The sequence below is a fragment of the Nicotiana tabacum genome, chromosome 16 (genome assembly GCF_000715075.1).
Source record: "Nicotiana tabacum cultivar K326 chromosome 16, ASM71507v2, whole genome shotgun sequence".
In the NCBI taxonomy this organism is placed as follows: domain Eukaryota; kingdom Viridiplantae; phylum Streptophyta; class Magnoliopsida; order Solanales; family Solanaceae; genus Nicotiana; species Nicotiana tabacum.
Window position 1 is genome coordinate 167525341 of NC_134095.1, and position 26831 is coordinate 167552171.

The following is a 26831-nucleotide window of genomic DNA, read 5'->3' on the forward strand; positions in this document are numbered from 1 at the left end:
GAAGAAGTAACCAAACAACTGAATGCTAAGGTTATTCGGGTCGCTCGATATCCTGATTGGTTGGCTAATGTGGTTCCAGTGTAAAAAAAAAAGAGATGGAAAATCCGGGTGTGTGTTGATTATTGCAATCTAAACAGAGCAAGCCCAATGACGCTTTGTGATCAACAAATATCGAAGGGAACTGCGTCGACATGGCTATCAATTCTGACGCAGTTAAGAGATATTATGTATGATTGTAATTGTTGTTTGTTTGTATTTAGCATTTATCAGAGAATGAAATGACGGAGACAATTCTTTCTTCTATCCAAACACTTTAACCTTTGCTTCCCCTTTTGAGCCTTATTTATTCTTTCATACCCCTCTTTTGGAATCAGTAATGAAAATGAAAGAAAAAGAGAAGAAAAAAAAGTAATGATAATAAGAACAAAAGAAAAGTCACAAAAAAAAACAAAAAAAAAACAAAGGAATTGGGAACTACGTTTGACCTGATTCCTCAAAGAAGGATACGTAGGCGCCTCACGGCTCGGTCATAGTGTAACAAAAAAAAACAAAAATCCCCAAGCAAGAAAAACTGGGGCAGAAGTTGATTCCGAGAGTTGTAATGTTTTACCCATCAAAATCATTTTGAACCTCTTGTTACCCCTTTTCTTTTAACCCATATTGACGTCCAAAAAAGACCTCCCGATCAGTATCCGAGAAGTGTTAAATCAATGCAAATGGAAGTCGGGAATAACACTTTGATCCCCAGCAGGGAAGAAGATCATAAGCTGGAAATGAATTGATAGCCGAAAGAATCCCCAGCAAAGAGAGTCATATCAGCAGCACTCCAATCCCCAGCTGGAAAATAAAATGAGAGTCTTATCCGTGAAAACCTTCAGGCACCATAAGGCGACGAAAGATGAGAGAAATAAAATGAGAGAGTCTTATCGGTGAAAACCTTCACAGGCACCATAAGGCGACGAAAGATGAGAAAAAATAAAATGAGAGAGTCTTATCGGTGAAAACCTTCACAGGCACCATAAGGCAACGAAAGATGAGAAAAATAAAATGAGAAAGTCTTATTAGCGAAAACCCCTCGAAGGGCACTATGAGGTGAGAAGACAAGATTGGCGGAAAGAATCCGCATTTGGCAAAGAGTTGAGTACCTGTTTATCCCTAGCAACATGAGGCCGTCCGAAAGGTTGATTGATACAAATAGACTGGGTTGATTAATTCGGAATGCGCGACATGATCGTTGGGATCGGTTATATCATTCAGATAAGTTCTTTTCTTTCCTTTTCCCCAACATTTGTTCAGGAAGATTTCTTTTGTTTTTCTATTTTTTGAAATCATCACTTTTTCATTTTTTTGGTTTAAAGACTTTACCTCCCCAGCAGTTGTTTTTTAAAAGGACTTTCAGAGCTTACTACCAGTTGCCAAAATAATGCAAAGCAAAATGCGAATAGGACAGGCCAAAGATAAGGCGATAAAGCGAAAAGAAGTTGGTCGCAAGACCAAATGTTGAATGGGTCTAGATCCCAAGAGGACCAAATTTCCAAGGGAAGTTGGAGAAAAACAGGAAAACAACAGTTGAGAAAAATTGTGGACCTAATTCCAAGAGGGTCCCCAACAAATCATCAAGATGTGGGGAAGGAAAAAAAAAGGAAAATTCATTCCCAGCAAAATAATCCCCAGCAAGTTTTGATAGCGTAATGAAGCACAGAGCGGGGAAGAGGGAAAGGGAAAAACCATCCCCAGCAGGAGTGGCACGACCACTCATCATGTGTTAAAACTAACAAATTTTCTTTGATTTGAAGCAGGAAAAGGAAATCTTGTTAATGGCGAAAAAACATGCCACAAGGAAAAGCACCAAAACTGGGGCAGAATTTTTTTTGCCATTTGTCGAAAATTTTCTCGAAGGAACGAGGAAATCAATTCAAGTTTTAAGAGATAGCAAGACAACACCATTCTAAGAAAGACAGTCGGAGGTAAGACAATTCCAAGTTTTTGAAGATGGGTTCATCCGCCCTCGAATAGGATATTTTGGGTTCATCCGCCCTCGAATAGGATATTTTGGGTTCATCCGCCCTCGAATATGATATTTTGGGTTCATCCGCCCTCGAATAGGATATTTTGGGTTCATCCGCCCTCGAATAGGATATTTTGGGTTCATCCGCCCTCGAATAGGATATTTTGGGTTCATCCGCCCTCGAATAGGATATTTTGGGTTCATCCTCCCTCGAATAGGATATTTTGGGTTCATCCGCCCTCGAATAGGATATTTTGGGTTCATCCGCCCTCAATTAGGATATTTTGGGTTCATCCGCCCTCGAATAGGATATTTTGGGTTCATCCGCACTCGAATAGGATATTTTGGGTTCATCCGCCCTCGAATAGGATTTTATTTTCTAAATTGTTGTTGAAGACAGGCGCCCACCTAAATAACGAGAGGAATACTTTTTGTCTGTTCATTTAATATATTAGGTGCCCACCTGTATAACAAGGGAATACATTCCACGTCTTTACCAATAGGAGACACACTTCCTAAGTTTAGTTTTACCCATAGGAGAGGCATTTCCTCCTAAGTTGTTGTTTGAAGCTAGGCGCCCACCTGTATAACGAGAGGAATATATTCAGTCTTTACTTTCAAGTGTTGAAGTTGGGAGCCCGCCCATAATAACAGAGGAATACATTCAGTCTTTACTTTTCAAGTGTTGAAGTTGGGAGCCCGCCCATAGAACAGAGGCATACATTTAGTCTTTACTTTCCAAGTGTTGAAGTTGGGAGCCCGCCCATAATAACAGAGGAATACATTCGGTCTTTACTTTCAAGCATTGAAGTTGGGAGCCCGCCCATAATAACAGAGGCATACATTCAGTCTTTATATTTCAAGCGTTGAAGTTGGGAGCCCGCCCAGATAACAGAGGCATACATTTCAGTCTTTAATTTTCAAGTATTGAAGTTGAGAGCCCGCCCATAGAACAGAGGCATACATTTCGAGATCAAGTCAGAAGACAATAAAACAGAGGGTTACAACAGGAATCCCCAGCAGTAAACAATAAAATCCCCAGCACCGGGAAACAGAAAGGTTGCAACAGGAGGTCCCAGCACAAATTCAGGCGCATGAGTCAAAAAGAAGAAAAGACGCATTTTGAAAGAAGCAGCTGACGAACATTAAATCATGCCCAGCATAACAAGTCTGATGAAGAGAGTCGTACCCACCAGAGGAACCGCCGAAAGCTTGATGAAGAAAGCCATGTCCCTAGCGGACCGAGCAAAATGATGAAAACTGGTGTTCAGAAAAGCAAAGGGCCAGTGTCATTCCCAAATCCATGAAAGAAAAGCACCGGAAGAAAACGCAAGCCGACAAGAAAGCAAGGCAACATGAACAAGTTACAGTCTAGCCTAGCTTCTTGTTTTCTTTTAAACACGGTGTAACAAGGAGATCGGTAAGCAGTGATAACAGCATGCAACAGCAGTAACATTGCAGTCTCACGGTAGTCCCAGCTACCAAAACTTCCCGAACTACATTAACCTGATTCCCCTTTAGCCAGGGATATGTAGGAAACCTTTGAAGCAAAGGTTCGGTTAAATCTTTTTCAAAAAAATGCTTCACACGGAGTACTCGGATGGGCAAAAATCGCTCGCTTTATCTTTGCACGAAAATCCTTCGTGTCTCCGGGAAAAGAGGGGCAGCTGTAAGCACGTGATTTTTGCCCTATATGAGAATTAATCCCCAAAAATTCAAAATCAAATGATTTTCCTTGGTGTGCAATTTTGTGAGATTTTGTGATATTTTTGGATAATTATTTGTATTTGTCTGTGTTTGCTTATTTGTTAAATTAATAAAAAATACAAAAATATGTCGCATTTTGCATGTAGGATTTAATTCTACAATTGTTAGTAATTAAATTTGTTTTACAAAAATTAAAAATTACAAAAATAGGCATCTTTTTGCATTTTTAGCATTTAATGTCCAAATATACAATTTTATGCTTAATTATTACTTAATTGTGCGTTAATTGTTATGGGGAGTTAATTTGCGCTTTTATAACTTAATTTAGTTCTTAATAATAATTTAAGTATTTTTAGAATTTAGTTTTAGAAAAATAAAAGAAGAAAAGAGAACAAAAATACAAAGAAAAATCGGATTGGGCCACTTCTTCAAGTTTCAACCCCAGGCCCAAATAATTGCCCAATCTTCCCCATGACCCAGTCCACTTCAGACCGGGTCGACCCGGTCCGCCCCATTAACCCATTAACCCAACACCCACTCTTCATTTGTCAAAAACACAAAACAAAACAAAAGAAAAAAGGAACAAAAAAAAACCCTAAACCATCCGCCCCCTCCATCTTCTTCTTCTCCAAACCTTCAAACTCTAAGCTCCCAACCATGGCTGTTCGTACCAGCCTTCTTCTTCATCGTCAACACCACCCTAAACGACGACCATGGACGCCTGAACCGCCGGACCCCCGTCGAGCAGCAGCTGTCGCTGCTGCTGCTGCTTCACGTTCTTCTTCATTCTCAGCCCTACTCCGTTACTTCCCTCGTCGTCCAGCCCGTTCCGCCATGGACGTCGTCGACCAGCTGCTCCTGTTCTGCCTCACTTCGTCTTCTTCAGCTTGAGCATCGCCATGACCAAGTTGTCTCCGAGCTGCTGCTTCATCTTCCTCCTCGACGAACAGCTGCTCGACGTCCTTAAGCCAAACAGACCCATTGAGCTGCTGCTACTGTTTCATCTTCTTCAGCTTTGCCATCGTCGACCAGCTTCTTCTGCCTCTTCCCGTTCACGATGATGTCGAGCCCGCCGGAAAACCTTCCCAAACCATCATAGCTTCTGTGGTGTTTGTCGTTACTGTTTCGACGTACTTCTTAAAGTCGAGTTCATCGTCGAGTTAGTCGTTGAGTTCGGACAGATTTATTCCCATTTGAGGTTTGTCGAAACAGTCCATACAATCGAATTCGTCGTTGTTCATCTCCAGTTAGTAAGTTTTAGAGTTTTATTTTGTCTGTATTTTGTTTTGATATTTTCGAATCTAAAATCGGCAAATGTTTGTTTTGTTCATGTCTATGGTCAGATATTTGATTTTTGGTTTTGTTCATGTTCATGTGTTTTTGTTGAATTAATTTTCAGATTTCAAATGGAAGTTAATTAGTTGTTTTTCATGTTTACTTCATGTTTGCATTGTTGTTTAAGTGAATATTTGTTAGTTTAATGTTTGTTAGATTCAAATTGAAATTTAATTAATTATTTCTTCAATTTGTTTCATGTTGTTATGTATTTTCTAGAAATTATTAATGTTGTTTGAGTCATGTGAATCCGTCATGTTTGTTGCTAAAAATAGATTTAATTCATGTTCATCTTTGTTTGAAGTTCATGTTTAAATCCAGTGATTTAATGTGAGTTTATGTTTGTCTTTGATTTATTAATTTAGTTTGAATCATGTATTTTGTTGTTTGTATTGTTGTATTATTGCTCATCCATTTTTGGTCTGAATTAACCAGGATTGGTTCCCGATATGGTTAATTTATTTCCATTAATTTGGAGTTGTATTGTTCATCGTGTTCGTATAATTTGTTGTTGAATATTGTTGAGAAATTGGTCATCTTGGCTATATTTTAGTCAAGTTATGATTAATTGATTGTTTAGAGCTGATGGGGGTAATTTGGTAAAATTGCATTGCAGTCGGGGGTAGAATGGTAATTGCAATAAGGTCGGAGGGATTTTTCGGTAATTGAACATTATTTTGATTCTTTATGTTAAGCATGGAGGACAAAATATAATGGGGTGGTTTTTGATGTATTTGTTTAACATAATGGGGGACAAGACAAAACATAATGGGGAGGAATCTTGTACTTGTTTAATGGGGGCATGAGGGACATATTGTAATGGGTTGGGAATGTGGTATTTATTTAATGTAGGCATAAGGGACAAAGTTAAAAATAAAAGAAGACATTTAATAGTGGGACAAAGCATGCCATTGGGGGAATAATTTAGGGTTGGGAATTCAAGACAATGTCTTGCTATAAATAAGAGTTATTCTTGACATAAAAAGGACTTTCACATTATTGGGAGAACTTGAACATTAAGAGGGAAGGAGACCCGATTTGAACAAAAACAGATCTTTACACTTGAGAGTTGACATACTTTTATACTTGAGAGAGTTTTTGAGAGAAAAAGAGAAAGACAATTTGAACTTTCACTCGAACAATTCTGTTTGCTTTCCTTCGAGTGTCATTCAAAAATCCGAAACTATTGCATCTTGTATCTTTTCTCTCTTCTGCTTTGACTGCGATTGCACTTTGGCATTGCTGATTTTTCAATCTGTTGCTGGGTTATTCTACTGGTTGTTACTGGTTTTTCGGTGTTGCTGAACCTGCTGTTGCTGTGTTATTACTGCTGCTGACTCCTACTTCTTTTGTTCCTGTACTGCTGTTTCCAGGTACACATTTGTACACTCTCGGCTTGAAGAGAAAAAAATGAAATACTAATCAGGCTTTGTTCCTGTTGAATTCCTCCTGTTGGATTTGTGTTTGAATATTAATTTTCCTCTCTTTGTATAAAAATGTAGTTGATTGATTAAATGAGCAATGATGTCGCATATATATAACTTCTTCATCTAATAATGTTAGTTTACATTAATCGAAGAAAAGTTAATCTGTTTTGATATTATTGTGCATCCATCTCATGTTCTAGCAAATAATAGAATGTAGAATGAAAGCAGTTTTTCCTTGTACAAACGCGATCGCAATTTTCCGTACACATTAGCCGTAACTTAATAACTAATAAGTTGCATTTTTTTTAGCATGTAAATAATTAGGAGATTTTCTTTTATTTTAAAGACGAACTTAATAGAAAAATGTAGTCACTATAGGTTTATCCTTTAAAAATAAAAATGAGACGAGCCTCACCAAATAAATCACAAAATCATCGGGGCCCTCAATAAAATGCATCACCATTGACTAGACTTTGGATTTGGCCGTTTAATGAACCTTCACGACCTCTTCCTAAAATAACAATACGTTAGACTCTTTAGGACGCGCCTTAATAAATCTTACCTTCTTAAACTCGGGTGTGCAGTTATGTGACTCAAATCCAAATCTCAACGGAGTCGAAATGTGTTTCTAATCACGAGTACATTGATTGTGACGTGGTTCGAGATGCGTGTCCATGACGTTGCAAATTCCCTTAAAAAAAATAAGAATGAGATGAGCCTCGCCAAATAAAAAATACAAAATTGCGGGGCCCTCAGTAAATATTTGCTTTCAAATTGCTTAGATTTCAGGATGGACCGTTTAGCAAAATTCCACGGTCCTACCCAAAATAAATACGCTAGTCGCTTTAGGCGCGCCCTTAATAAGTTAATTTCCTTAAACTCGGGTGCACATTGATGTGACCCAAATCCAAATCTCAAAGGAGTCAAAGTGTGTCGACGACCACGGGTACATTGATTGCAACGTGGTTCGAGATACATTTTCACAACGTTGCAATTCTTGACAAAAATAACAGTAAATGATAAAAGCGGTTAAAAGTTAAAATTCGCACATAGGTTCATATTCGTATAAAATCAGATAATCAAGCCAAATATAACAGTTGAGCGACCGTGCTAGAACCACAGAACTCTGGAATGCCTAACACCTTCTCCCGGGTTAACAGAATTCCTTATCCGAATTTCTGGTACGCAGACTGTAATATGGAGTCATTCTTTTCCTCGATTCGAGATTAAAATTGGTGACTTGGGACACCCTAAATCTCCCAAGTGGCGACTCTGAAATAAACAAACCAATCCCGTTTCGATTGTCCTTTAAAAGGAAAAAACTCCCTCGTACCCTCGCGGGTACGTAAAAAGGAGGTGCGACAGTGGCCGCAAAAGATGAAGTCAGATCTGAGCACCCGGAGATCGAATGTTCTGTGTGAATTCTACCAGGAAAGGGGACACAAGACCGAAGACTGCATAGGTCTGCAATAGGAAGTGGTAAGAATGCTAAACCAAGGACACCTGAAAGAACTGCTAAGCGATCGAGGATGGGTTAACTTTGCTCATGGACGCAATCAACCTCAAGGATCCCCAAAACCACCTTCACCAGCTCACACCATACAAATGATCATTGGAGGCAGCAATGATACGGTGATTAACCATGTGAAATTCACCACCACACACAAACTCAAGCAAACAGTCGCTTACAAACGGTACGACGACCTCGAAGATAGTATCATCTTCAATAAGTCGGATACCAACGGTTTGTATTTCCCTCACTATAATATTTTGGTTATAACTTTACGTGTCACGGATACCGACGTAAAAAGAATAATGGTAGATGATGGAAGCGGCACGTATATTATTCACCCATGAGTCCTCATACAGATGAGACTCGAGGATAAGATAATATTGTGCTGCATAACACTAACGGGTTTTAATAATGCAGTGGAACGAACCTCTGGAAAGATAATGCTGCCCGTTCTAGCAGAAGGAGTCACTCTGGAAATGACGTTTCACGTCATGAACCAGGAAATAGCCTACAATGCTATCATAGGGCATCCATGGATACACGCCATGTGAGCCGTCCCATCAAGTTTTTATCAAGTAATAAAATTTCCTACCCCTTAGGGAATATTCAGCATTCGGGGCGAGCACCGCACCGCCCAAGAATGCTACCGAATCGTCCTAGATTGCACACACACCCAATAACTAAAGGGGGCAAGTGCGGAAGCATAGCAATCAGCCATATCGGGAACCAAACCCAACATACAAATAGAGGCTATCAAAGACCCATATGTCGTAGAAGCCTGCAAGGAAACCGTAGAAGACCTCGACCCCATTCAATTGGACAACACCGACAACACTAAAAAAAGCTTATATCGGACACAACCTCTCAGAACCAGGTAAGTTTCATGAGTTCTTAACTAACAATGCCGATTTTTTTGCCATTTCCCATTTAGATATGTCGGGAATCCCAAGGGACATCACCACACACAGGCTAAATGTCGACCCTCTTTACCCGTCAGTGCGACAAATGATGAGAAAGTCCAATGTCGCAATCAACGATGCAGTCATCAAAAAAGTTGATAAGTTTCTCGCTAATGGTTCCGTCTGAGAATCAAAGTAAAAAAGAAGAATGGGAAGTGGCGGATGTGTCGACTTCACTGACATGAACAAAGCATGCCCAAAAAATTCCTTTCCGTTACCACATATCGACCAGCTCATCGATGCAACGGCAAGGCACAAACTATTAAGCTTCGTAGACACCTATTCTGGTTACAACCAAATTCTAATGGCAGAAGAAGACCAAGAAAAAACCACTTTCATCACTCACCAAGGAACGTACTGCTACAGAGTCATACCGTTCAGACTCAAGAACGCAGGGGCGATGTATCAAAGGTTAGTCACTAAAATGTTCAAACAACAACTCGGAAAAACTATGGAGGTCTACATCGACGACATGTTAGTGAAGTTGAAAAGAAAGGAGGATCATATTGGTCATCTGAAGGAAGCCTTCGAAATATTGAGGCGATACGGAATGAAACTGAATCCCGACAAATGCGCCTTTGGCGTAACATCAGGAAAGTTCCTTGGTTTTTTGGCGTCACAAAGGGGTATCGAGGTCAACCCGGATCAGATCAAGGCCATCGAAGGAATACCAGAGGCATTAACTAGTAAAAAGCAGGTACAGAAATTGACAGGACGAATAGCCGTCCTGTCGAGGTTCATCTCATGATCATTGGACAGATGCCATAAATTTTTCAATGTACTAAGGAAGGATCATGGGCTACAGTGGAATTCAGAATGCGTTGATGTCTTAAGAAAATTGAAAGCGTACCTATCCTCGCCACCACTACTCGTCAAGGCAGACCCGGGCAAATGCCTCCTGGTGTACCTAGCAGTCTCCGAAGTTGCGGTAAGTGCAGTTTTGGTCTGCGAAAACAAAGGTACGTAATCTCCAATTTATTATATCAGCAAAACCTTAATCGATGCTGAAACAAGGTACCCCCGCCTTGAGAAACTAGCTCTGACATTAGTCGTAGCTTCACGAAAGCTTAGACCATATTTTCAATATCATCCCATAAAGGTGGTGACGACCTTCCCCCTTAGGGGCATCCTACACAAACCCGAACTATCAGGCAGGTTGGCCAAATGGGCCATAGAATTAAGCGAGCACGACATAATATATCAACCGTGAACTGCTATAAAGTCGCAAATGCTCGCTGATTTCGTCGCCGATTTCAGCACGGAGGTACTGCTTGAAGTAGAGTAGGAGGCGCTCCGCACTTTCGTACATTTCGACCTCTGGGTCCTCTACACTAACAGCGTATCTAATGCATCGGTATCGGAACTGGGACTTATCCTCGAAGTCCCTACGGGCGAAGTAATTCGCCAGTCCATAAGGTGTCCTAAGATGGCTAATAACGAGGTCGAGTATGAAATTGTGATTGCAGGATTGAAATTAGCCCTCAAATATGGCACTCGACGACTCGTCCTCCATTGCGACTCTCAACTCTTGGTGAACCAAGTCACTGGGACTTTCCAAATCAAAGAACAGAGACTACAAAAGTTTTAGTCAGAAATTCACAAACTGCTGCCAGAATTCGACGAATGTCGTCTCGACTAGATACCTAGGGCGCAGAATATCGAAGTGGACGGTCTCACCAAGCTAGCAGCAGCCACCAGAAATATCAACAAGGGAAACATGGTCACCCTTCTATATTCCTCAATAGACCAGGTCGAGGTACATTCTATAAACCTAACTTGGGACTGGCGCAACCGTATCATAACATATTTGTAGGAAGGGACGATCCCAAAAGATAAGAAAGAAGCCAAAAAGCTCTGAATACAGGCGGCCAGATACATCCTCGTAAACTATGATCTTTACAAAAGGACGTTCGGCGGCCCCCTGGCCAAATGTCTTGGGCCAAATCAAACAAGACGGGTACTAGAAGAAGTACACGAGGGGCACTACGACGCCCATACGAGAAACCGTGCCCTTGTCAGATGCCTCATCCGCGCAGGATACTACTGACCTACCATGAAAAAAGAAGCCACAAATTACGTCAGGAAATGTGAACAATGCCAAAAATACGCCCCTATAATACACCAAGCAGGAGAACTCTTGCATTTCGTCACTTTGCCATAGCCATTCATAAAGTGGGGGATGGATATTGTCGGACCCCTCCCAACAGGACGAGGTAAGGTACGCTTCCTTTTGGTTTTAACTGACTATTTTTCTAAATAGGTGGAAGCAAGTGCATACACACAAATACGTGAGCAAGAAGTTATCGCGTTCATATGGAAAAATATAATATGCCGCTTCGGCATTCCCAAAGAAATCAACTGTGACAAAGGACCTCAGTTCGTCGGAAAGAAGACAACCGAGTTTTTTGAAAAATGGCACATCAAGCGAATATTCTCCATACCATACCATCCCACTGGCAACGGCCAAGCCGAATCCTCCAATAAAACGATATTGTATATATTGAAAAAGAAGCTCAAGGATGCAAAGGGGCTATGGCCTGAACTGCTGCCAGAAGTACTATGGGCATACCGCACAACGCCAAAAACTAGCACAGGTGAGACGCCATATTCACTAGTCTACGGGACTGACGCGGTTATACCCGTCGAAGTCGGAGAACCTAGCCTGATGTATTCCAATGAAAGCGGACCAAGTAACGACGAAAGTAGGCTACAAGACCTAGATGAAGTCGAAGAAGAGATATGGCTCACGTAAGAACAGTAGCCCAAAAGTAACAAGCAGAAAGGTACTATAACAAGAAGGCCAAAGTATGGCCACTTAAGGCCGGAGACTACGTTCTCAAAGCTAAAACACAAGCACCGAAAGACCCTAATGAGCGAAAACCGGGAACAAACTGGGATGGGCCATACAAAATCACGGCGACAACAAACAAATGAGAATTCCAGTTAGAGACAATGGAAGGAAAACTACTCCAAAAAAATTGGAATATCGCCCATCTCAAACACTTCCAGTTCTGAAAAGAGGCGCCGCCTAAGTCGTACTCTTTTTCCCTCATCCGGGTTTTGTCCCAATCGGGTTTTCTCGGTGAGGTTTTTAATGAGGTGGCAAGGGAGACGTTTCGAGGTCCGAAGTGTTGTTCATTACCCCGCTCGTCGACGTGATCTACAGGCCGAGTAATGAAGGGACTAGGTATAGATAGCCAAATCTCCATTATATGTACAAAGTCAATATGTATTTCCTACATGAATATAATCAAATCTCCAATGTATGAATGAAACTCCCAATGGACAAGGCCATCGACAAAAATATGAGTTCGAATTCACTCGAACTACGACGGGGTACTACTTTGATGCCAGCTCGAAAGTAACATCCCAATGGCCAAGGCCAACGACAAAAATATGAGTTCGACTTCACTCGAACTACGACGGGATACTACTTCGATGCCAGCTCAAAAGTAACATCCTAATGGCCAAGGCCATCGACAAAAATACAAGTTCGACTTCACTCGAACCACGACGAGATACTACATCAACGCCAGCTTGAAAGTAACATCCCAATGACCAAGGCCATCGACAAAACTACGAGTTCGACTTCACTCATACTACGATGGGATACTACTTCGATGCCAGCTCGAAAGTAACATCCCAATGGCCAAGGTCATCGACAAAAATTTGAGTTCGACTTCACTCGAACTACGACGGGATACTACTTTGACGCCAACTCGAAAGTAACATCCCTATGGACAAGGCCATCGACAAAAATATAAGTTCGACTTCACTCGAACTACGACGGGATACTACTTCGACGCTAACTCGAAAGTAACATCCCCATGGCCAAGGCCATCAACAAAAATATGAGTTCAACTTCACTCGAATTGCGATGGGATACTACTTCGACGCCAACTTGAAAGTAACATCCCAATGGCCAAGGCCATCGACAAAAATATGAGTTCGACCTTACTAGAACTACGATGGGATACTACTTCGACGCCAGCTCGAAAGTAACATCCCAATGGCCAAGGCTATCGACAAAGGTACAAGTTCGACTTCACTCGAACTACGACAGGATATTACTTCGATATCGGCTCGAAGGTAACATCCCAAAGGCTAAGGCCGTCGCCAAAGAAAAGGGTTCGACATCACTCAAATCGACAAAGATATAACAAAGATTTCCACCGAATCAACAAAACAAATTTTTCATTATGACAAAATCTTACCAACACCCATCTTTACAATAGGCTCAAAGATGCCCTTACATAAATCCTAAAGGAAAAGTAAGTACAAACCAAAAATCACATCCATGGTAGCATACATATTTTTGTACCAAGAGTCAAACACAAGACGGTTCGCATTATCAGAGTTGATATCATCTCCGTTAGGTGTAAGCGGGTTATATCCGCATGCCTCACGAGCTGCCTGAGCTTTGGCATGCATATCCTGAAGTTCTACTTAAGATGCCCTATTGTCAGTGTGAAGAGCCTTGTACATATCAAGCTGGGCCTCGGCGTGAACCCACAACTCATATAAACAACGGGGCACGATGGGATCGGCCGATGCACGGGATGTTTAAGGTTGCGAGTGTCGACGCACGTCCTCCGTTCTCAGTGATGCCACTTGTCCAGTCAACGTAGATAGCTCCACCTCCAACTCTTTAATACACCCCTCAAGCCCCCGCTACCTTAAGCGTGGATGCCTCCTTCTCTTTGGTCAACTCCGACCTACAGACACATAGGGTATTTTCCAAGACTGCCGCTTCAGAAATAGCAGTCGCCAGTTTATCGGCACTCACACTCAACTCACCCTTGAGCTCGCTAATCTCCGTCGTCTTCATACCCAATTCGGTAGTAAAACTGGCTATTTTTGCTTGCAGGTCGGCATTCTTGGCCATCACCCCTCTACTTAACTCGAGCTCATCTTCCTTTACCTTAAGGGATGCCTCAAGTTCACTGTTTCGGGCGACATCCTTCATAAGGTCCCCATATCGTTCCCTCAGCTCCTCGACCTTGCGCATCAACTGATCCTCCCTCTGTTTAAGCCCTTCGTGAAACAGTTGGAAATTAGGGTCTTGATGGTAGATGTCGGCCATCGCACGATGCTTGGTGCGATATTCTTGATATTTAGAAGACATCTTCCCGTAGATGGCCGCCCTCCTCCTTTCCCGACACTCGCGCTCGATCTCCACGATAAGGGTCTGGTAACAAGAAAAAAGTTAAAACAAAAAGATAGGTCGACAATGATAACGCAAACCCAACGACGAAAAGGAAGAGAAAGAAATCTACCCGCAAGGCCATGCCCGCGACGTTCCGAGACAACTCCATATCGCTCATCGCTCTAAGCGCCTCGCTCTCGGGGGTGGCACATAAAGGGGCTAAAGCAAACGCCACCTGATCACAGTTCAATAACAAGTTGTAGTCCCCAGGGACAACTATGTGCCGATCAGAACCCTCCACTCTAACCTCCACATGAGTATATCATTCTAAAAACTTGCGAACGTCCTCCGGGTTGACATCCAAACCCGAGCCTTCGACCTCGACGTGCATGCCCCCCTAACGTTAGACGATATGCCACCCTCAGCAGAGCGCACAGAGCCGCTTCCCTGGTAAACCCCTTCCGTTTGGGGAGACCTCCCCACCAAGATGGCGTCGGCCATAAACATGGGCACAGGTGCCGTCTGCGACGCACCCATCCTACTTTTACCGGTGTCCACAGCCACATCCTTCCCAAGCTCCACTCTTATCCTTTTCCTTAGTAATGACTCATCCCCATTAGAGGATTCGTCCATGAGGTGAGGGGCCGGTATGGAAGAGGCCTCTTCCCTTATGACCATATCCCGATAAGGATCTTCCATTTGTATTGGCTGAGCACGACCCTCTTGGACGGATTCATTCAAAGTAAACTGCATTCCTGTAGTAGTGACAGCCTGTCGAAATGCAGGAACTGGGCCCTCCGCCTAGAAGCTCCTCGACCTGTCATCGTGAAGAGTCGTATCAATAAACAATGGTATATAACCAACAAAGTGATACAGGGGAAGACATTTACCAAATGAAACTCTCGGCCCAAAACGTTTCACGAAAGCGGGCCAATCTCGGGTCTCCATTGCATGGGGCAACAGACGGGCTACCCAATCTCTTATACCCACAATAGGGTGGGGTGGACGCCCCACAGCTGCAAGCGAGAGGCAAACAAGCAATATAATGAATGAAGAAGAAAAGAAAGAATAAAACAAGTGGTGACACTTACGATTCTTGTTCCACCGCTCCGGGAACCTAGCGGGGTCAGACACAATGTGTTCGGTTTTGACAAAGAAGTACTTATGCCAAAATTTGCGACTTGCTCGATCGTTGGTCCCAACCACCAGCCCTTTTGTCCCACAGTGCCTCAAATGCACCATAGTGCCCCTATGAAAGCTGGGTGTGAACAAGTGCAGAAGGTGGTGAACGGTAACCTCGCACCCCGCCAACCCCGCGTACTTTGTCAACATCAGAAGTATTTTAAGCGTGTGGGGGGAAAGTTGCGCCGGGCAAACCTGATAGAATCGACAGAACTTTTCCGCTAACGGAAGAAGGGGGAAGGAATGACCGATCACGAAAGGGTACTCATAAAAAGCACAGTACCCAGGCCTATGGACTTCCACGAAGTCCCTTCTCGCTGGAACCATATCAACATGAGCAGGGATGCTATATTTTGTACGGAGAGCATCGATATGAACTTGATCCGTTTCCTCCTGCATGGGGATAGGAGTAGGAGGAGGATCCTTGAGAAAATTACTTCGAGACATGGGGTGTTTCGGCAGCAACTCCTCCAAGGTAGGGAAGTTGTCCCCCTCTTCCACCGCCATGTCCTCACTGTCAGAGAGGAGCGCTACGGATAACGGGGTGGCGTCAGAAAGACCCTCACGAGATCGATGTGTTCTAGGAATCTCTTCGACGGAAAATGTGTTAAAATAATAGAGAAAGTTATGAACGAAGAATGGGAGAAGATGAAGCAGAAAAATCGTTGGAGCAAACACGAGAGGAATGAGAAAGGATAACCAGCAATGAAATGGCCAATAGTTTTTGAAAAAAATAAACCCTCCACCTATTTATAGGATTGGGTGGCACCATAATCGAAGCGGAAGGCTGCAAAGTGGCACCAAAATCGAAGTGACAAGCCCTCAACCCCTATCTCGAAAACACGTATAATGATGGCGCACATAGAGATGACGTTATTTCCCGATAAGAGACACTATCTGGTGTCTTGTTGAGCACGCTAACCTTCCATTGTTGGCCAAGCCATAACGCTTCGTAAAACCAAATTTCTCCACAAGAGTGGGTGGTGTCCGATTATCAAGGACGCACCAAGTTGCAACCTCGACAAACAGAGGGACTAACTGTATGAGTCCGAATTTGGACGACCACGACCATTGACGAGTACGACAAACGACGAGATCTTCGTAGTTCGACGTCCTGTGGAGGACGACAGACAAACGAAAAGATATTGCATGACTTTTACTGTAGTGCAAGCCCAACAGGGGCACTGAGAATATTCTTTCGAATATTCCCTATGATATGTCTTTTAGGGTTCAGGAGAGGTTTGTCCCTTATATATAGCGGGAAAACAAACTTGTAAAAGGACTTTGGCTTTTTTTAGCTTAGAACATTAACTGTAATATTTTCTTACATAAACGATTGGCATTCTTAATGTTCAATCACTCCTCTTCGCAAGATCAATAACTATTATCCATTGTGTTCATCTTTTATTCCTTTGGTTCTAGAATTTATTATACTTAGCTAAGATTTACCCCTTCATTTTCTTTAGTTGATTTATTCAAAAAGGTTCCAATATCTTTTGAGTCAAATAACAATTATTTTTAGAAACCACGACAGTTAATACGAGACGGAGGGAGTAGATTGGTTCATTTTTAGAAATTCTTTTTCCCTCGAAAGATTATTAGTACTAAAAATGAAAATCACTTTCTTAAATCACCCGTTTAGTTTCTCAATACAACAACAATATTCGAGCTTTTTCTTTTTCCAAATCGAGCCAAATCAGAAAATTATTAGTAGCTCATGAGATTGTTGTATTAAGATTGTAAACTGTTGGATTGCGCCGTATGCATTAATATTTGTCCCAAATTATGGCACATGAAAACTTATATATAAACATTATATCAAGGGGAAAAGAGCAAATTTGAACTTTATTATTTGAAGTTGCTCATTGCTATTCGATACCTTTTCTGGTCAATTTATATTCTTGCTATTCGTATTTGTTTTTACTATTAATGAGCTTTAACTTGAAACGAATTAAGCAGGATCCAAAAGATGAGTCTTATTTGGTGGAATGCCTTTTGATGTGGATTATCAACCCACTATGAGTATCGAAATTAGACAAGAGGGGTTGCTCTGATGGTAAACAACTTCCGCTTCCAACCAAGAGATTGTGAGTTCGAGTCTCCCAGGGAAGGATGCCGGGTTTCAATTTGAAAACAGCCTCTCTACCCCAGGGTAGGGGTAAGGTCTGCGTACACACTACCTCCATCAAAAAATAATTACTCATATTTATGAGTATCGAAATTGGTTCTTTACAAAAAATAATTACTGCCATCAAAGAAAGGTCTACTCAAGCGGTTTATGTACTCGCAGACATTTTCGATCTTGCTTCTGCTATGACATTTTCATATTTATTGCTTTATCCTGGGATAATCATGAGATTACTATTTCACCATCTTACAGATATAAGTTATCCAATACTATCTTTAATCCCAGATAACTTATCCTAGATTAGTAATTAAACAAGGGATAAGATGGTACTAAAATTTTGTCCCGTGATTATTTTACAACTGGTAATTAAAAAATAACCACAATTTAAAAAATAATCGAAATTTATTCATTTTTTCATGTAAATATAAAATCTGAACAAAAACATCCTTAAAATTTCGAAAATATTATAACATAATACGGTGGAGTTTCATTTTTTTACATATGAGCTTCCAGCATAATGTGTTTGAGTTCCAACATAATATGCAGAAAGTTTATACGCATAAACTCCATAATCCCGCATATTATACTGGAACTTTCCGTGTTTAAGCAAAATAACGATTATTTTTTAATGACTTTACACATGCCGACTGTATTTCAATTACCGGTCCGAAAACTGAGTCAGTATCTCACCATTAAAGTGGAACAATGGAATAATACTAGACCAAAAGTGAGTGCTAATTCAAGGGCAAATCTGACCATTTAATTTCCAATTCCCTTAGACCTCCAAACTTTTGGTAATAAAATATCTTCTCCAATGTTATCGTCTGTCTAAGAAGAAACACACACACACACACACACACATAACAATGGCTTCCCTCTTTGTATGCACTCCTTCTTCTTCTTCTACTTCTTCTCCTTCAAATTTCTCTGCAATTTTCCCAAATTCCTCATCTTTCAATCCACAATCTCCACCTCTCTTCCAAATTCCAGCTTCTTACTTCAACAGAAAAAATACACTCAGATTATTTTGCTCCGCAGCAAAACAACAAACTGGGCCAGTGAAAAAACAACGTACATCTCCAAATAATACCAAAAAGAAAAAGAAAAATGTTTCAAATTTCGAAGGTGAAGTGGATGTTGAAGTTGAAGATAAAGAGGCAGAACATTACGTTCCGTTGCCGCTACCTAAACCGCCAGCTGGGTTTGTTTTAGATGAGCAGGGTAGAGTTCTTATGGCTTCCAATAAGCGTATTGCTACAATTGTGAGTTTATTCTTACTGCTAATATTCTTGTATAATGTATGCTAAAGCTGCTAGTAGAGTTTAAGTTTTATGCATTGACAGTTACTGAAAAACTGTGTTTACAAAATTAGGTCATTTAAAATCGAATTTCGTTAACATGGGTCGGTAACTATTACTCCCTCCGTTTTAATTCATATGAGTTAGTTTGACTCGACTAAGTAGTTAGAGAAATGAGACTTTTGAAGCTTGTGGTCTTGAAAGCTTAAACGGTAAAAGCTTTTTGGGGTCGTAACATTTGTGTGGCTATAAGGGTAAAATGAAAAGTTTAAAGTTAAATTGTTTTCAAATATAGTGATGTGTTAGTTTTTTGGAACAGACTAATAAGTAAAGTGTGTCATATAAATTGAAACGGAGGGAGCAAAAGAGGAAGGATAACCTGGTGGAGCAGGTTGAATTTTTTTGGATAACCAAGAAATTCCGGCTAGTGGAGAACTGTTCGAAACTCAGGTGGATAATGGACCCTTCTCCACTTAAATACCAGTCTTTTATCTGTAGCAGCAGCAACGTTTGAACCCTGTTGTGCACTTTACCCACACATCACTGTGCTCTTACCTCTAGACCAAAGCCCTGGGGCTCGAGCAGGTTGAATTGCAATGATACTGTAAGGATTTACATTGTCTGTGTACATAACTTAAATATGTTTGCAAATGGCCAAAGTACGTGATACAGTATATAATACAAGAAGGACAATTCTGCCTGTAAATGCCAGCCTAGGGAATTTGTGGAATTCTTTTTCAGTTCTGTTTTCCACATCTGTTTTACTTATAAATTTTGGGATCTCGGGATTAGCATTCTGCCGTTTTCAAGAAGTGATGTATTGCACATCCTTATTTAGAAAAAGGAGAAGTGAAGGTGATGTATTTCACATAATTTAGAGAAAAAAAGGAACACATTAGAGCAAACTAAAAATGTGGTATTGAAGTTGTCTAAATGGAATGTGATTTCTAGTTGCAGTCTCGTAGAAAAGCAGCATATTAGGAACTTAGACAATTTGCAGCTAAAACTAAACACTCAAGGCACACTCCTACTACAGAAACTTGACGGATGTTGACTGATATATTCATTTTTTATTCTCACGTACATTGAAAATTTGGTATGTCAAATGCACTTTGGACAATTTTTCCTTTGCCAGAGAACAAAAAGGGAAGAATAAATCTCAACAAGGCAACCTGTCGATGAGCCTAAATTTGAATTTTTTTACCATTGTTATATCAATTCATACTTTCCATAATCGTTGCTTTTCATGTTGCAACATGTTGCAGAAATTCCTTTCTGCAAGTTGAACTTTTGGATACCTTTTTATTAAAACCTCATAAAGTGGCTAGGAAAACATATTTAATTGATCTAAAATCTTACCTTGTCGAAAAAACATATTTAATTGATCTATTCTCAAAAAAAAAACATATTTAACTGATCTAACAAGATAAGGGCAATTTCTAGATAACAATCAAGTAAAGTCATTGTAGTAGCCTTGGAGTCTTCAATTAAACTGAAAAAGGGATATAATACACCTTGAATCTGGAGAAAACTCAACATGAAATTGCTACAGTACATACCTTTGACACTCCATGTCAATATGAGGAATGCAAGAGTTCATTCAGGGAGAAAACTGATGAAAGAAAGCAAAAAAGATCATCCTCTCTTTTTCCTCTTGCTTCCTTTTGTTTTTTCTTTTGAAGTAAGAAAAGTAAGAGAGTTGGCCAGGTCAATTTCAATTTACCGAAGGTTTAGCAGAGTTCTAGGGATTTGCCCAACTTTAGTGTGCTGGAACATCATGTAGGACAGTATCACATTGAAAACAGCTCATCTTTTCTGAGGTCCATGTTCGGTTTCTTATAGGATTTAGTAGCTTCTCACAAAAAGGAGGAGAAAATGTTTAGAGTGCTTGGTTTTTAATTTCCTGAAAGTTGAAAGCGACTTTGCAGACACATAACAACATCTCTGTTACCTCTTAATCGGATTTCACGTGTGCAACTACCTAAGTTGACGTTTCATAGGTGCAAAATCATCTCCTCAAATTTGACTTGTATGAGCAACTTGTTCAGTCACTTCTAAATTAGTTCATGTACTTGTGTAATTTCTTTTGTATTTTCCGTTCTCTTTTATATCTGCCAATTTAGTTATCTAAAGGGCTCAGCAACAGGTTGATTCTACCAACAATTTTCCACTGGAATGCATCATCAGGAGGGTTTTTAGAAGTTCACGAGAAGATGAATGTTTACTACTCTGCCCTGTTGATATGTAAGTGAAGTTTATAGTTATCATTTGGTATCTTATCCTTTTCTGGCGGTGCATTAAATAGATGTATTTGTCTCTGCAGGCCTGTTCAGATTTTAAAGAGCACAAATGTCGAGGGATGGTCTGCTGTATGTCTGAACTAAACTTGATTTTCTGTTATGTTTGTGGAAACTTGCCAAGAGAGTCTTGATTGTCTATCTCATTTCTCTTTCTTAACCAGCGATCATTGTTCAAATGGATCTAGAATATATTAATTTTTCAACTTTCCTGCTTCCTTCCGTTTGTGAACTCAGGAATTGCTTGCTTGAGGATCCCATTGAAGAATTTTGGGCTGTCTTGTAATGTTACACGTTGTTGATAGTGTTCATTTGGCCCCCCTTCTCTCTCTCTCCCTTTTCTTTTTTGTTCTTTTCACTACTAAGGTGTTGGGATGAGAGCAGATTACTTTGAAACCCTATGGTTTTCCGTCAGTCATTGACATTTGGAAAATGCATATTGTAACCAATTAACTTATAAGAAGCAAGGAACACCGGTAGGCCATTGTCAGTGTCCTCTTATTCTTGCATCTTTTCTGTACCCTTTATTCTGTTGCATAATACTAGTAATTACTAGTATGAATAATGCTTTTCTAAGTAAGTCAGTCACCTTTAATTTTTTCATATTAGGAATTTTGACCTGCTTTTCTCCCTTCATGCACCCAATTGTTAGAAATTATGAAAGAGAAAAAGGGAATAAATAGTTTTTACATATTATAAATCATATCGCAATATATTATTAATTTATACGCCTGTTTTGTAGGTAAGCGATGAAGAAGTGGAAGCTATCCTACCAACTGCAGCCTATGCTCTAGCCAAGATACACATGCATCTTGTGTACAGTGGGTACAATCTCTAGACCTTTGATTTTAAAGTATGGTTGTTCTTTATTTCAATTATCCTCCTCCTTGCATGTATCAAAACTGATTTCATTTTTATATGTTCTGATGTTGTCTAGCAATTTTCTATCAGATTCTGTTACACAGCACGAGGAGGATTTTGCTACACGGAGGACGACATATTTGAATTCAGAACAGGCAATGCTCTCGTCTTTATAAAGCTGCGTCTTACTGCAGTCAATATTGTTACTACCTCCGATCCATCTTAATGTTGTTTTAGCCTTTTAAATCTGGTCGAAAATAAGTGGTTTTCAAAATTGGATCTGATTCATTAGCTTTTCCTTTAGCTATTAGTTTCCTAGTTGGTTTAAAAAAACTTAGGTCATTATATCCTCTTTTGATTTGGTATCACTTTGTAACAAGTCTTTATAGTCTAACTTAGACGAGGATTTATGTTTTTCTGGTTCTTATACAGGACGAGATGCTAGCAATAACATAATAATTTCTTGTCACTTGTGAAGTTTTGCCTTTGACTTTTAAGATCTGGTGAAGGACTTTACAGTCTATCTTGGATCAACAATAGTCTGTAGGTGTTTCTTGAAATAGTTCATTGGATGTTGTATAGCTGGCAGAATAATCTATTTCAGGACAACCGTGGGGAACTATGGATTTACTTACAGCTGAAATAAGTTCTTCAGGTTTCAAAGGACCATAGTCCAAGGCTTGAGTTCTTTGTGGCCTGTCTTTTTCCCCCCTACTGATTTGGGCTTTCTCCAATTCTTCTTGGGGATGATAGATGGTGTGGAAGGAATTAGGGTCCATGCAACGTGAGCTAATGCCTTATCCCCGTGGATTTTTGGTTTTCAAGTCATTGCATTGTGGACTTTCACCTGATCAATTCTTTGTATTCTTATCTGGATCTGTCAAGATGGGTCATAGTTCATTATATGTTAGAATGAAGCTTGTTTGTTTATGACCATAATGTCTCTTTTGTAGTACATAATCTCTTTTCTGGATAATATCCAACAGAATTCAACTGTTTCTAAAGGTTGTTGCACTTTTCCAGATGATGGTGACGATGTAGATGGTTTGCCAAGTGAAGGCATAGAAATCACATGCTTCCACATGGTAAATAGTCATTTGTCCATTGTGTTAAATGATCATTATCAAGCTGGGATAATAATTGAACAATAATGTGTTCTCTTGGTGTAACTTATGCACTTCAACTTGTGGACAACTACTGCTCCTTTTTATCTGTCTTGATTGCTGGTAAAAGCTATATGTTATCTTCAATTTTTATCTGTCTTGACAACTATTGTTTTGAAGTTGCTCTTTTGTTCAAATTGATAATGGAAATTTGCAACTCAATCTATTGGTTCTAATGATTTATCAGTTGACCAATTTTTTCTATTTTTTGAAAACCATGTTAAGGGGCATTAAAGATTAGAATACAGTTTGATTTTGTCTTTGGGAATATTGTGTGCTTAAACTTGGTCTTGGAAATAATGTGTGATTGAGTGAAACTTGGTTCTTTGTTCCGATTCTGTTTTTCACAATAGTAATTCTTGTAAATGACACTGTGTGATATTCTCATGGCTACTAATAATAGGTAAAAAATGACACAAACAACTGGTTAATTTACCTAGCTTTCTTTACTAGTATAGTGCATTTATATCAAAGAATAGCTGTCAGTGTTGTCGTCATCATGTCAAAACAGTATCCCTTATCCTCATTGTATTTTTTTTTTGAATAAGGTAAATCATTTTATTAATAAATGGAAAAAGCTCCCATATACAATAGGTATACCAAAAAGTAGAGAATCTACATCAATACATGATTCTCTACCAAAAATACCCAATCATCTATACAAATAGGAATCTCATGGGTGCAAAACAATCAAAGACAATAAGCTATCCTTATGGTACTCTTCTCCATGTTTAACACTCTAATATTGGAGTAAAATTATCTATGTTGTTAATCTTCATTTTACATTGGAAATTTTGAAAATTTTCTGCTTGTAAGATCTCCATGTTCGAGCTTCTTTCCTCCAAGTTAGTTCTTATTCTTATTATCACTATTCATGGTTTTCAATGAATTTCTTAAACAGCTCAAGAACTGTCTTTGTGTGCCTCATTTTAAGCAGTTCGTTGCCAAATGTTGTCTCATGTATCTTGATATTGATTTCCTCTCCACAGGATGGTTCCCACTACATGATTTATACACCTTCGGACCCACTTCTCTTTGTTGCAGTGAAGGTTAAGAGTCATCTCTCATTTGTATATAGAAGCTCTTGTTTTCAGCTCTCATTGTAAAAGCTAATTCATCTTTTGCTATGTCCAGTATGCTTTGCTGGTTTCCTCTTCTGTTATTTCCACTTGTTTTAATTTTGATAATTTTCATTTTGTTTCACCTCGTTCTAATAATTTTATGAGAATTCCTTTGTGTAACTTATTATTGCAGGGCAAAGATGGTCTTTTGCAGATAGCTGACGATGTAAGCATTGAAATTCCCCTCATGTCCTATTTATATCTTTTCAATTGCAATTTGTGCTATAAATTTTATTTTCTTGCTAAGTAGAGATATACATATATGAGTTATCTTATGTTCACTCTTATTGGACTTCATCACACACTGATAACGAGCTCTCTTAGTTCTCTACTGAAATACCAGAAAAAGGTTAACCATCTCTATTAATCTAAACGTTTCTTTAGAGGATTTTATATCAGAAAGTTCTAGGGTTTCTGTTACTACAGAGTTTGTTGAAGAATCATGATTTCTCTTTTGGAAAGAGTCTCATCTTTTTGCTCATTCATTAAAAAGGTTTTGTCATATCTTAAGTTGCTAAATGGGGTCAAGGTATATCAAGGTCAGTGGCGAGATATATTTTGTGTTCCCTTTTCGAACAATGCTATTGTCAACCTGGCTCCTTTGAGAGTCTCTTTGCTAAAGATATGTGGAGAACAAGGAAGTCCTCACTCTCTCTATCCTTCATAATAAGCTAAAGCTATATTTTCAGATGGCCCAAGTTTTGGGATTCTACTGTTTCAACAGTCACGGCTTTATTGCACCTGATCAATTTGGCATATAGTTGGGGGACTTGGCCGAACACTATGGTGGTAAAAGTTGCACGTCAAACACTCAAACTCATGCTTTTGCTGCATATGAGCGCATATAAACAATCCTTGTTTCTTGGTGCAGCTTATTTCTGTCAGCTAATTGCTGCCATTGTTTCTTGTTCGTGCACTTTTCTCTTAGCTTGAATTTCCATTTAGGGTGTATTTTACAATGTCTCTGCACTTTCCTGCAACAGGAACTCTTGGAAGACCCAGCCATCATCAGCGCCATAGATGAGGAGACTGAATTTAATGCCTTAGTGGTATGTACATTATACTTTAGTTAGCATATAAATTTTCAACTACTGAATGCTCTAATTCGATCTCTCATTTTGCAGGAAGAAGAGGCTGCTCTTCTTGAATCATTGTTGGGGGAAAGATGATCAGCTTTCTATACTTCTTTAGGTTTTGAGATTTTGCAAATTCTCTTGGTATTGTCTTTCGATTTGTGTATAGTAATGTCTAGATCTTTAATCTGTTAGATGGCCTAATATGTCCCTTGATGCCCTCTGTTCTTTTGTGAAAATTTATACTTGCTCTGGTGCTCTCCTTTTCCAGTAGTTACAGTGCCAAGAGAAGTATCATAGTGGAGCAATTTATGCAGGGTATTTTACTATGTACTTTGTGAATTACTTATGATGCATTATAATTGCTCTGCTGAGATGATTTTTGCCACGAAAATATTCTCGATTAGTTCTTTTATTGAAGGGATAATACATATTTGATCGGTTTTACTGAGTGGAGAATTACATTCGCTGATAGAGCTTCCTACTATCGCACCCTAGGAGAGTGCAAACGTCAAGTTGAATGGTCTGGTTTCATTCAGTAGTTCAAATCAGCATAACTAGCAGTCGAGGTTACCATTATATCATCACAAAAGTTTGTAACTGCACTTATACAGAGTTTGTATAAGATCAGTAATGAAAAGAGTCTGCACAAACATGCAGTTGTTCCTTGAATATACTAAAGCCGTTGCAATAAGCAGTCGAGTGACAAGCTGTACTATGCTTAAAAGAATTCAAATAAACATTCAAAAAACCAGCAAATGACAAATTACATAGATAATTAGTAGTTCATCACTTAAATTCCAAACCAAATCATTATAAGCATCAACATAAAGGAGATGTTCAGGGATGAAGATTTTTTCTTTCCAAAAAAGGGAAGGTTTGAGATTCAAAATTGGCTGTTGGGATCTTTACACAAAGAGAAGGCGGGATTTGCTTTTTCATAGCTGTTATACATAGATTATATACCAATTATATACGGTTATACACATAGTAATATGGCTTGTACATGTATTATACATCTGACGGCTGCTTTTAGTTTAAGTGATTGGGTGGGAAATTATTTGGGTTAACTCTTCAAAACTTAAATTATGTACATTGTTTGCTAGGAAGAAAACAGAATAGGGGAATGGGGGTGGGTTTAAACACTTAATGTTGAAAATAATTTTTTTTTCTTTTTTTAACATCTTAACACTAGGCAACGTGTGTCTAACAACGACTACCTTTATAGTGGTTTTTGCTGTGTACGGGGGAATGACATGTTTTCGACAAGGCGTAATGAGACTACAGTAATTTTTATATGTGTAGTTGATAATTAAGGGCAATTTAGGGGTGCTAATTATGTATTATCCTTGCTCCTAGTCCTTAGGGTAGTTTGGTTGATGATTTAAAAGAGTTAATCGCGACATACAATCCCGCATATATAAGATAATATAGTGTGGTTTGGCTGAAAAATAAATAAATAATACTATTATTATAGGTTAAAACTTAGAATTTTGTTGTTAAGTTTCAAGTGACTTCAGGACAACATCGTGAAATTCAATTCTCTATAATTGAACTTCAGACCATTGTCTTGGAGTTCGAAAAGGAGAAGAAGAAGGAGAAGGAGAAGGAGA

At 39.5% G+C, this 26831-nt stretch overlaps 1 protein-coding gene across 1 annotated transcript; it reads left to right on the forward strand.

Moving 5' to 3' along the window:
* The first annotated feature begins 18202 nt into the window (after positions 1–18202).
* LOC107804320 (uncharacterized) lies at positions 18203–25612 on the forward strand. Its single transcript, XM_016628194.2, has 10 exons — positions 18203–18667; positions 20850–20947; positions 21027–21072; positions 21743–21825; positions 21952–22016; positions 22885–22946; positions 24014–24073; positions 24279–24311; positions 25129–25194; positions 25270–25612. The coding sequence occupies exons 1-10, from the start codon at positions 18272–18274 to the stop codon at positions 25312–25314; spliced, it is 954 nt and encodes a 317-aa protein (XP_016483680.1). The 5' UTR covers positions 18203–18271; the 3' UTR covers positions 25315–25612.
* The last annotated feature ends 1219 nt before the right edge of the window (positions 25613–26831 follow it).